Source organism: Eriocheir sinensis, unplaced genomic scaffold (assembly GCF_024679095.1).
Source record: "Eriocheir sinensis breed Jianghai 21 unplaced genomic scaffold, ASM2467909v1 Scaffold34, whole genome shotgun sequence".
NCBI lineage: Eukaryota > Metazoa > Arthropoda > Malacostraca > Decapoda > Varunidae > Eriocheir > Eriocheir sinensis.
This window is the reverse complement of record NW_026111654.1, coordinates 814,539-827,314: the sequence shown is the minus strand read 5'-3', so window position 1 is coordinate 827,314 and position 12,776 is coordinate 814,539. Positions and strand designations below refer to the sequence as shown.

The window sequence follows — 12,776 nt, the reverse complement described above, 5'->3', positions numbered from 1 at the left end:
GGGGGGTTCCACTGCCAGTCCGGGATGCGTCTCCAGGTCCCTGGCTGTGGAAGAAGTGGGCGGGTCTGTAGTAGGGGCTGAGGCTGTGGTGATGCTGACGGGACCTGACCTCAAATTCTCACATCAATGCATCGTTGCAGCAAATAAAGCGAACAGAATGTTGGGCTTCATTAAAAGAAACTTTCTATTCAAGAATAAAGATGTCATACTTCCGCTCTACAATAGTTTAGTCAGACCCCACTTGGAATATGCGGTATAGTTTTAGCTTCCTCACCATGCAAAGGACATTCCTAAATTAGAAGGTGTTCAGTGTCAGGCAACAAAAATGATCCCTTCCCTGTGCAACAAATCCTACGAAGAAAGGCTTTCCACCCTTAACATGTTCTCTCTTGAGAAACGTCGCCTCCGAGGAAAACTGATCGAATGTTTTAAAATACTTCATGGTTTTACGAATGTATACAGAACAAAATTGTTTATGATCGATGACACTTTGCGAACGAGAAACAATGGCATAAAACTCAAATGTAGACAAGTAAATTCAGACTGCACCAATTTTTTCTTCACCAACGTTGAAGTGCGAGAATGGAATAAGCTCCCACCGTCAGTGGTCCAGTGTAACACGATTGACTCTTTTAAAAACAAGCTCGACCGTCACTTCCTTGAACTTAATATTAACTAGAGGAGAAAAGCAACGTTTTGGAGCCATCTGATTAGTGTAGATTCACTTAGGTTTAAGGACAGACCACCTAGTCTGGACCATGGGGTCCGTGTGGTCTGATTTTCTATGTAATTCTATGTAATTTTTGTTTTCCTCTCTCTCTCTCTCTCTCTCTCTCTCTCTCTCTCTCTCTCTCTCTCTCTCTCTCTCTCTCTCTCTCTCTCTCTCTCTCTCTCTCTCTCTCTCTCTCTCTCTCTCTCTCTCTCTCTTTTTCTCTCTCTCATTGGCGGCCTGCCGGCAACCATCCCCAATCTTACCGCCGGTCAGCCGCCGATTGGTAGACCAGGAGTGATTGGGGAAGATCGGGACCGTGGCAGGGAGTGTGTGGGAGCCCCTTTATAATATCACCTTCGTTTAGACGGCGCGGATAAAACTAATATGTGTTCGGCGACTTATTTGAACGCCATCAAAACCTTCCCCTCTGCTAGCGCCCCGAGACACGTGTAGCGGCCTCTCGCCTGGCCACCGCCTATTAAAACTGCGGCAAGAAATCGCCGATCCGTAAGTTATCTCAATAAGTTCCCTCTCTCCGAATATAAAACACATCCTTTTCCATATCCTTACCTTATAATCTCCTAATCTCTTCATACATTTTTTTCAATATCGTATTTTGGTCTTCTAATCTTCTTTTTTTATGATCCTAATCTTCAACCTTGACGAAAGAAGAGTGTTGTTTTTAGCGGGGTTATACTTTTTATTTGCATTTTCCGAGGCATGGAACTCTGATTAATGTTTTTTCTTCACTATAATTGAAATCAAATCTGCCCGCCACCACCTCCTCAAAGGGGGAGGTCAGTGAGGCAGAGGTTCAGTTTTCCCTTGACTTCAGTGCTGACTCCCCTTGATGCCGGCTAGCACCTCCTTGTGTGTCTTTCCGTGTCTCTTCGTGTGTTTATGTGTGTGTATATGTGTGTGTGTGTGTGTGTGTTTGTGTGTGTGTGTGTGTGTGTGTGTGTGTTCTCTCTCTCTCTCTCTCTCTCTCTCTCTCTCTCTCTCTCTCTCTCTCTCTCTCTCTCTCTCTCTCTCTCTCTCTCTCTCTCTCTCACACACACACACACACACACACACACACACACACACACACACACACGGGACCAATACCATATTTACTAATTCACCGGGAAGGAAAGAGATAGCTCATGCCCCAAAACTTCCCTCCTAAACTGTCGGCTGGGAGACGTGGGTTTGCCGCGGGGCGCTGGGGAAGCGAACGGCAGGAGTGGCAAGGGGCGGGGGCGGGGGGCAGTGTGTGGGGAGGAGAGGGGAGGAGGAGGAGGAGGAGGAAGGATGGGATGGGGAGGAAATATGAAAAGATGATGGGGGAAGCGAATTGACGGCGATGTTTGGGGAAGAAGAGAAGGAGGAGAAGGAGGGGAAGGAAAATGAGGCTGAGGAAAGGAAGGAAGGATGGGATGTGGAGGAAATAAGGAGGGATGATGGGGAGTGTGTAGAATGTAATGGTACCCTCGTCTACTCGAGCCTCGAAGCGCGCCATCACACATCACCACTTCACCACTTCACCAATAACCACCTCAAGCACGAATCCTCGAAGCTCCAGCCGCACCAAACGCATTCACTCGAGGACTCGTGACTCCACATCGAGGCTTCACCCCTCATTCAATTGAATATCACGAAGCCTTACACTTCGCGGACTCGTCTCGCCCGCCGAGGTTATAAATAGACCTCCACAAACTAACCCCGGCAGTTTCAACCAAAGGTAGCTCACTTCCCCGAGGACGCAAGGACTCTTCAACTTATCGTGAGCTAACCAGGATTCACCACGGGGTCTGACACACACACTTACACACACATACCCATTCTCACTTGCATATATATTTGTATTCCTTATGTGTAATTCTTAACTCTAAACTAAAACACCTCAGTGAACTAATATTTCGTTCCACATTTGTAATTCTTGTTTGGTTCTTAAAGATAGTTTTCATACTTAGTTCCTTATGTGCAATTGTAACTATAACTAATCACCTCATTGAACCAAACCACCTACTCTTGTCATTGCCTGTTTTGTCATATGTTCTAATTGTGTTATTAGGTTAAGTTTTATTAATAAGTAAAACTGTACCATTTGCTTTCACTTAACCTTACAATTATGTTATGTCCCAGTTAGCTATCTTTTCAACACAAATCATCCCCTAGACGTCAGTTAACTGTATTCATAACAAGGAAAGGAATGGATGAAGAAAGAGGGGGGAGAAAGATGGGGAAGAAAGAGGGAGGAGGAGGAAGAGGAGAAGGCGAAAGGTAGGATATGATGGAGAGGAAATAAGGAGGGATGATGGAGTGTATAGAAGGAAGGGAATGGACGGCGATGTATGGGGAAGAAAGGAGGAGGAGGAGGAGGAAGGAGATGGGATGGGATGGGAAGGATAGGGAATGAACAGGGGAGATGGGGAGGATAGAATGAAAGACCGGATGCTGGAGGAGAGATGCTGAGGAAAATGGGAGATGAACTGAGAAGGGGAGATGGGGGGAAAGGGCAGGGAGGTGGGGAGAGCAAATGATGAAGGAAGATGGTCAGGGTTTGGGAGGACGGGGAGTGAGAGGGGAAGATGGGGAAGGGGAGAACGTTGTGTGTGTGTGTGTGTGTGTGTGTGTGTGTGTGTGTGTGCTACCTCCTATCACTTCCTATTCATTCCTCTGTTATTCTCCTTCCTCTCCCTTCTCTTCTCTCTAATCCCCTTTTCTCTTCTCTTTCCTGCTGCTCATCCTCTCCTTCTCCTCACTTTCCTCCTCTCTCTCGTTTCTCCTTACCTCTCACCCTTTCTTCCTCCACATCTCTCTCTCTCTCTCTCTCTCTCTCTCTCTCTCTCTCTCTCTCTCTCTCTCTCTCTCTCTCTCTCTCTCTCTCTCTCTCTCTCTCTCTCTCTCTCTCTCTCTCTCTCTCTCTTAGTTTCCTCCCTTCCTATCTTATCTCGTTTCCTGGCTCTTCCTCCTCTCTCCTCTAATCTTCCTCTTCCTCCCTTTCGTCATTTCCTGCGTTATCTCACTCACCTCCTGTCTTCCTCACGCCTTTCCTCCTTCTTTTTCCTTCTGCATCTCCTCCTCTCCTCCCTCTTCTCTATCTCCTCTTTCTCCCTGTTTCATCTCATCCTCGTCTTCTTTTGCCTGTTTTTCCTCTTCTCCTTTCCTCCCCTCTTCCCCTCTTTGTCTCACACTTTATTCTGCACTTTGCTTTTCTCTCGATTCCTCTTTCTTCTCTCCTTTCATCGTCTCTCTCTCCCAGGGTTGGGTCCAACTGCAAGCGACTGTACTTAAAGTCCAAGTCCAAGTCTATGGATATTTTTCTAGTACAAGTACAAATAGTCACTTTGCTCTTTACATGTCATTGTACTTAATTACAAGTACTTTATGTGATGAAAAAAATCCTTTCACAGATTCGTAAAGCACGAAAGTTAGTACTTTTCGTCTATATCTATATAGGGGAGGCGGTGGCTGAATCGACAGCGTGACTGCGCCGCGTTCAGGATGACGCGAGTTCAATCTCCGCCCGGTGTCACCAAGCTGGGATTTTTCAGCCGTTGCCGAGTGGCTTAAAACTACCTACATAATGTCCAGAAGACCACATATCAACCCGGACTCTAGATTCTAGGATTAAAGATGAGCTCCGGGAGGGCAGCATGAGCCAGTCAAGATGGCGCCACTATAAACACTGGCCTGCGCCACAACGGGCTGGGCCATACCATCAGGCCCCTCCAAAAACAAGCCTACCGGCGCCACAGGCGAATATGTACAAACAAAATAAATAAATAAATAAAATATATACATTAATGATCATCACTATCACCTCATCATCAATATTATCATCACAAAGGTCACTAGAATCCATATACAGTATATAACTTTTGATTAAATACAATATACTTGTTTGTACTTGAATGTACTTGGTATTTTTCATGTAATTTGGGTGTAAGTACTAGTATAATTGAATTTTTTAATCAAGTACAAGTATATGAAAATCTGTACTGAAGTCCAAATACAATTAAAAGTCCATGTACTTGGACCCAGCCCTGCTCTCTCCCTCTTCCCTTTCCTCCTCGCTTCTCTCCCTTCCCCTTCTCTTTCTCACCGTTTCCATCTTTACCTTGTCATCTTTCTTCTTATTTTTCTCCCTTTTTAAGAATTTAAGTTTCTCCAACCTTATTCTCTCTCTCTCTCTCTCTCTCTCTCTCTCTCTCTCTCTCTCTCTCTCTCTCTCTCTCTCTCTCTCTCTCTCTCTCTCTCTCTCTCTCTCCTCTTTTCTCCCCTTCTTCTTTCTTTCTTCCTTACCCATTTCCTTTCCCCTCTTCCTCCCCTTCCTCTCCTCGCCCCCAGCATCCTCCCCTCATCTCCTGCCTCCTGCTGTGGAAGATCAGGTGAACTTGGAACATTATGGGATGCTCTCCCTCCCCCCTCCCCTTCCCGTTCCCCGCTCCCCCAGTGCCAAGGTGTCCTGATGAGCTGGGGGAAACTGGGGAGTACTGGGGAACGTTAGGAACACTGGGGAACACTGGGGCAAACTGGGGTACTTGGGGAAACTAGGGAAAATGATAAACTGAGGCGCTCTTGGGAAAACTGGGGTAAATTAGGTTACTTTGGGAACTGGGTTAAACTGGGATTCTAAGGGAAATATGGCGAAAGTGGAGAAAACTGGGGCACTTTTAAACTGGGAAAACTTGGCTTGACTGGGAACACCTGCGGGAAATTGGACTTGACTGGGAACACCTGCGGGAAACTGGGCTTGACTAGGAACACCTTAGGGAAACGGCTTGACTGGTAACACCTGAGGGACTCTGGGCTTAATTGGTAACACCTGAGGGACACTGGGCTTGATTGGTAACACCTGAGGGACACTGGGCTTGACTGGGAACGCCTGAGGGACACTGGGCTTGATTGGTAACACCTGAGGGACACTGGGCTTGCCTGGGAACGCCTGAGGGACACTGGGCTTGACTGGGAACACCTGAGGGACACTGGGCTTGACTGGGAACGCCTGAGGGACACTGGGCTTGATTGGTAACACCTGAGGGACACTGGGCTTGCCTGGGAACGCCTGAGGGACACTGGGCTTGACTGGGAACACCTCAGGGACACTGGCCTTGACTGGGAACACCTCAGGGACACTGGGCTTGACTGGGAACTCCTGAAGGACACTGGACTTGACTGGGAACACCTCAGGAACACTGGACTTGAATGGGAACGCCTGAGGGACAGTGGACCGACTGGGAACGCCTCAGGTACACTAGGCTCGACTGGGAACACCAGAGGGACACTGGACTTGACTGGGAACACCTGAGGGACACTAGGCTTCACTGTGAACACCTGAGGGACACTGGGCTTGACTGGGAACACCTGAGGGACACTGGGCTTGACTGGGAAAACCTGAGGGACACTGGGCTTGACTGGGAACACCTGAGGGACACTGGGCTTGACTGGGAACACCTGAGGGACACTGGACCTAACTGCGAACACTTCAGGGACACTGAGCTTGACTGGGAACACTGGGCTTGACTGGGAACACCTGAGGAACACTGGTCTTGACTGGGAACACCTGAGGAACACTGGGCTTGACTGGGAACACCTGAGGAACACTGGGCTTGACTGGGAAAACCTGAGGGACACTGGACTTGACTGGGAAAACTTGGTGGACATTAGGCTTGGCTGGGAACACCTGATGGACACTAGGCTTGATTGGAAACACCTGAGGGACACTAGACTTAACTGGGAACACCTGGTGGACATTAGGCTTGGCTGGGAACACCTGAGGGACACTGCGCTTGACTGGGAACACCTCAGGGACACTAGACTTGACTGTGAACACCTGATGGACACTAGGCTTGTCTGGGAACACCTGAGGGATACTAGGCTTGACTGGGAACACTTGAAGGACACTGGGTCTGACTGGGAACACCTGAGGAACACTGGACATGATTGGGAACACCTCAGGGACACTGGGCTTGACTGGGAACCCATGAGGGACACTGGGTTTGACTGGGAACACCTGAGGAACACTGGACATGACTGGGAACACCTCAGGGACACTGAGCATGACTGGGAACACCTGAGGGACACTGGACCTAACTGGGAACATTTCAGGGACACTGTGCTTGACTGGGAACACCTGAGAAACACTGGGCTTGACTGGGAACACCTCAGAGACATTGGGCTTGACTGGGAACACCTGAGGGGCACTGGGCTTGACTGGGAACACTTCTGGGACATTGAGCTTGACTGGGAACACCTGAGGGACGCTGGACTGGACTGGGAACACCTGAGGGACAGTGGACCTAACTGGGAACACTTCAGGGACACTGGGCTTGACTGGGAACACCTGAGGGACACTGGGGTTGAACGGGAACACCTGAGGAACACTGGGCTTAACTGGGAACACCTGAGGGACACTGGACCTAACTGGGAACACTTCAGGGACACTGAGCTTGACTGGGAACACTGGGCTTGACTGGGAACACTTGAGGAACACTGGTCTTGACTGGGAACACCTGAGGAACACTGGGCTTGACTGGGAACACCTGAGGAACACTGGGCTTGACTGGGAACACCTGAGGAACACTGGGCTTGACTGGGAACACCTGAGGGACACTAGGCTTGACTGGGAACACCTGAGGGACACTGGGCTTGACTGGGAATACTTGAGGGACACTGGACATGACTGGGAACACCTGACGGACACTGGGCTTGAGTGGGAACACCTGCGTTGACCATTTTATGTTATATATCTGCTCGTGTTTTCAAAGATATTCTCGTCATTATAGTTTTCTCCTGGTTCTCAAAATCAGTGGTCTTGGATATCGGTCTCTACTTCTGTATCACCGTCATCATCATCATCATCATCACCACCACCACCACCACCACCACCACCACTGCCTTTACCTACTCTGCAATTACCTACACCATCACCACCACCACCATAACCACCTCCTTCACCATCGCTACCAATGCCTTCCCCTTCTCTGCCATCACCACCACCACCACCTCTGCTGCTGCCAAACCACCACGACCATCATCACCTTTACCATTACCACCACGATTTATATTTCTATCACCACCACCATCACTAACAGCACCACATCAGCCATTGTCTAACTACCATCATTGTCAACACCACCACTATCATCACCACCATCACCACCACGATCGCTAAAAGCACCACATCAGCCATTGTCTAACTACCATAATCGTTAACACCACCACTATCATCACCACCATCACGACCACCATCGCTAAAAGCACCATATCAGCCACTGTCTAACTACCACCAGTATCACAACCACTATCATCACCATCACCACCACCATCACTCTCCCCCCACCACCACCACCTCAAAGCCCTCATTCTATCTTCAACACCTCTTCATCTTCATTATTGTATGAGGTATTTTTCTCTTTTCTCTGTATTTATTTATTTATTACCTTTTTTCTCTCTTTCCAGCATCCGTCGCCTCGCCTCGCCACTCAGTAAGTACGAGACATTACCTTGCTGTTGTTGTTGGTGGTGGTGGTGGTAGTGGTGTTGGTGGTGGTGGTGGAGCTGTTGTAGCTGTTATTGTTGTTGTTGTTGTTGTTGTTGTTGTTGTTGTTGTTGTTGTTGTTGTTGTTGTTGCTGGTGTTGTTCCTTCTCTTCTCAGTTCCTCATTATCTTCCTCTTTTCATCAGCCATTTCTTTCCATCATCTCCTCCGTATCTCCATCTCCTCCTCCTCCCTTCGTCTCCTTTCTTTCTTTATTATGTTCCTTCCTTCTCCTCCTTCTTATTTCATCCTCCTTATTTTCCTCTTTCTCCATGTCTCCTCCTCTGCTTTATTCTTTCTCTTGTATGCTCCCTGTTCTTCCTCTTTCTATCCATTCTCCGTCCTTTATTATGTTCCTTCCTTCTATTGCTTAAATGACACTCTCATAAGTAGGTCTGGGTGCGAGAGGGATTTAGGGGTCTTAGTGAGCTCTGATCTCCGTCCAAGGGCACAATGCATTCAAGCTAGAAATCGAGCTAATAGGGTACTGGGATTTATTTCAAGGAGCGTAAGCAACAGAAGCCCCGAAGTCTTCCTCAAACTATATTTAGCATTAGTTAGACCTCATCTTGACTATGCGGTTCAGTTCTGGTCACCCTACTATAGAATGGATATCAAAATGTTAGAATCGGTGCAGAGGAGGATGACTAAGATGATTCAGGGGTTGAGAAACTTGCCATACGAGGAAAGACTCAAACAGTTAAACTTGCATTCTCTAGAAAGGCGAAGGGTGCGTGGAGACATGATCGAGGTTTATAAATGGATGAAGGGCTTTAATAAGGGAGACATTCATAAGGTTTTGTTGGTAAGAGAACCGGGTAGGACACGAAGTAACGGGTTTAAACTGGATAAATTCAGATTCAACAGGGACATAGGCAAAAATTGGTTTACTAATAGGGTGGTGGATGAGTGGAATAGGCTTAGCAGTCATGTGGTGAGTGCCAATACAATTGTCACATTCAAAAATAGACTAGATAAATTCATGGACAGCGATATTAGGTGGGGTTAGATACACGGGAGCTTAGGGTCAAAGGAGCTGCCTCGTACAGGCCTACCGGCCTCTTGCAGACTCCTGCGTTCTTATGTTCTTATGTTCCTTCTTCCCTCTTCCTAGCTATACTCTTTCTCTCTGTCTCCTCTTCTTCTTTTTCTTCCTTTCATTCACCCTCTATTTCCTCTTTCTATCTATTCTTCTTCCCTTATCTCCACCTCCTCTTCCTTCCTCTTTCCTTTCCTTCTTTAATCTGTTCCTTACTTCTCCTCCCTCTAATTCCCTCTTCCTCGCCAGCAGCGCCACAACTTTCTGCGTCAGGCCTCATCCTGTCTGTTCCAAGCTCGCTCGCTCCCTGCCTGCCGTTGCCGCAAGTCTCCCTTCCTCCCTCTGTCTCCCTCCCCCTCCTTTCCTCTCCCTGTCTTCGCTCACCCCCAAGAGTGTGGCGTAATGCGTTCATACATGTTTCTTCCGTCAGTGTTCTGTTGTGGTGATGAGTGCAGTGACGATGAAGGACCCACGATGGTTAAGGGGCTCTCACACATTCCCGGTCCCGGTCGCGACCGTCCCCGATGATTCCCGATAAGCCGGTCGCCGGTCGATCGGTTGTAAGATCGGGGATTGTCGGCGGCAGACTGCCGGTCTACCGCCGGTCGACCCTGAGGACCGTAGACGCAGCCGACCACCGCCGGTCAACTTTAAAATTTTCAAAGATATCGGCGATGCGCCCGGTCGATCGGCGGTGTCGAAAAATGTCGCCGGTCGACCGGCGGTCAACCGCCGACACCCACGGCAGACCGTCGGCAGACCGGCGGTAGACCGGCTGTAGACCGCGAGTGAACACCTGTGTCTGACCTGGGGATTAGCAAGGGAGGAAGGAGGAAGACGAGGAGGAACAGGTAGGAGCGAGGGATGAAGAGAGAGGGAGATGAAAAAAAGGAGGAAGAGGAATGGGTGAAAGAGAGAAAAAATAGAAAGATATATATATATATATATATATATATATATATATATATATATATATATATATATATATATATATATATATATATATATATATATATATATATATATATATATATATATATATATATATATATATAGATATATATATAGATATATATATAGATATATAGATATATATATAGATATATATATATATATATATATATAGATATATATATATATATATATAGATATAGAGAGAGAGAGAGAGAGAGAGAGAGAGAGAGAGAGAGAGAGAGAGAGAGAGAGAGAGAGAGAGAGATTTATGCACACGAATGAATTTAGGTATAAAGCTGTTTATTATAAACATATAAAACCGCCCGGCACGCGTCTCTACACCCAAGCAACATGCCCACAGCTATTGAAGACCTTTGAAGATCAACTCATGGCAGAGGACCAGATTACACCATCACTAAATGATTCGCGGGAGCGAAATAAAATCAACTATTCACAGAGGAGGAGTTAGTTGAGTGGTACAAGGAGCAAGTGTTCTGAATGGCTGAGTGGCTGGTTTATAAATGACTGGATGGCTGGATTATAGATGGCTGATGACTGAATTGTTGGATGGCTGAGTTATAGATGACTGAATGACTGGTTAGCTGATTTATATAGATGGGTGAATGAATGGGTGTTGAAGTTGTAGCTGGTGGTAGGTGAACATAAGAACATAAGAACGCAGGAGTCTGCAAGAGGCCGGTAGGCCTGTACGAGGCAGCTCCTTTGACCCTAAGCTCCCGTGTATCTAACCCCACCTAACATCGCTGTCCATGAATTTATCTAGTCTATTTTTGAATGTGACAATTGTATTGGCACTCACCACATGACTGCTAAGCCTATTCCACTCATCCACCACCCTGTTAGTAAACCAATTTTTGCCTATGTCCCTGTTGAATCTGAATTTATCCAGTTTAAACCGTTACTTCGTGTCCTACCCGGTTCTCTTACCAACAAAACCTTATGAATGTCTCCCTTATTAAAGCCCTTCATCCATTTATAAACCTCGATCATGTCTCCACTCACCCTTCGCCTTTCTAGAGAATGCAAGTTTAACTGTTTGAGTCTTTCCTCGTATGGCAAGTTTCTCAACCCCTGAATCATCTTAGTCATCCTCCTCTGCACCGATTCTAACATTTTGATATCCATTCTATAGTAGGGTGACCAGAACTGAACCGCATAGTCAAGATGAGGTCTAACTAATGCTAAATATAGTTCGAGGAAGACTTCGGGGCTTCTGTTGCTTACGCTCCTTGAAATAAATCCCAGTACCCTATTAGCTCGATTTCTAGCTTGAATGCATTGTGCCCTTGGACGGTGGCGTCAACAGGTGTCGGAGCTGACTCCAATGCGGAATCTACGAGGCAACACTGCAACACTTGCAGCAAAGAGGACCTGGACGGGCGTTTATATACCCTTCCAACTGGGTGTGGCAACGAAATTGTTTGCTCCTCGATGTGCCGCAGGTCTGCCGCCGGTAGACCGACGGTCTGTCGCCGGTGGGCCGACGGTCGACCGCCGACTGACCTGCTGCAGTAGCCGGTCGGAGAAATCGAAAATCGTATATGGTCGCCGGTCTACCCGCAGGCAGACCGGCGGTAAGCCGCCGGGGATTATTGCCTATTTTGTCGGCGGTCAGGCCCCGATCGGCTTATCGGGAGTCATCGGGGACGGTCGCGACCGGGACCGGGAATGTGTGAGAGCCCCTTTACTCTACTTAGGGTTGACTTTTGCGTTCCTCACCTCAGTGATCTAGGTATGAGGTTGAGCGGAATATAACTTTGTACAGGCAGACTGATAGACAGGCAGACAGACACACACACACACGCAGGCACATGCACAGATAGAGAAACGCAGACAGACAGACAGACAGACAGACAGACAGAGAGACAAGGTGTATATTCACGTGTTCACTATAAGGATAAAAAACAAATTAACGATAAAATGAAGAAAACATCAGAGAGAGAGAGAGAGCACTTTTTTGACCAACGTGTGAAAAATCATTGAAGTGTTTTAGAGAAAGAAAATACCTCTTCCTCCTCTTCCTCCTCCTCCACCTCCTCCTCCTCCGCCTCCCGGGTCACATGTCACCTGCCTTGATTGGAGGAGCCGCGCACAGGTAAACACTTGAACACTAACTTGGAACACACCGCCGTTGTTGTTGTTGTTGTTGTTGTTGTTGTTGTTGTTGTTCTTTTTTTTCTTCTTCTTTTTCCTCTTCTTGTTTTTGTAGTTAATGAAATTTATTCGAGAAAGCAGAAAGATATATTAGCTACTTTGATTCTACTTTGATTCTCTCTCTCTCTCTCTCTCTCTCTCTCTCTCTCTCTCTCTCTCTCTCTCCGTTTTACTCCTCTCCTCCTTTCCTCCCTCCTTCTCTACACACCCTATCTCCCTACCCTTCCCCTCTCTGCTCTTTGTCTTTCTTTCTTCCTTTTCTGTGTGTGTGTGTGTGTGTGTGTGTGTGTGTGTGTGTGTGTGTGTGTGTGTGTAACAATAATAATAATAATAATAATAATAATAATAATAATAATAATAATAATAATA

General features: G+C 47.1%; 1 protein-coding gene across 1 annotated transcript in view; it reads right to left on the bottom strand.

The window, feature by feature from the left end:
- Positions 1–5,468: 5,468 nt before the first annotated feature.
- The window catches only part of LOC126991779 (adhesive plaque matrix protein-like), a 9,862-nt gene continuing 2,554 nt past the window's right edge, over positions 5,469–12,776 (bottom strand). Inside the window, exons 2-4 of the mRNA XM_050850456.1 lie at positions 6,294–7,212; positions 5,936–6,124; positions 5,469–5,885 (exon numbers count right to left, since the gene is read on the bottom strand). Coding sequence (XP_050706413.1) covers positions 5,469–5,885; positions 5,936–6,124; positions 6,294–7,212 — 1,525 coding nt within the window. The remainder of the gene's footprint in view (positions 5,886–5,935; positions 6,125–6,293; positions 7,213–12,776) is intronic.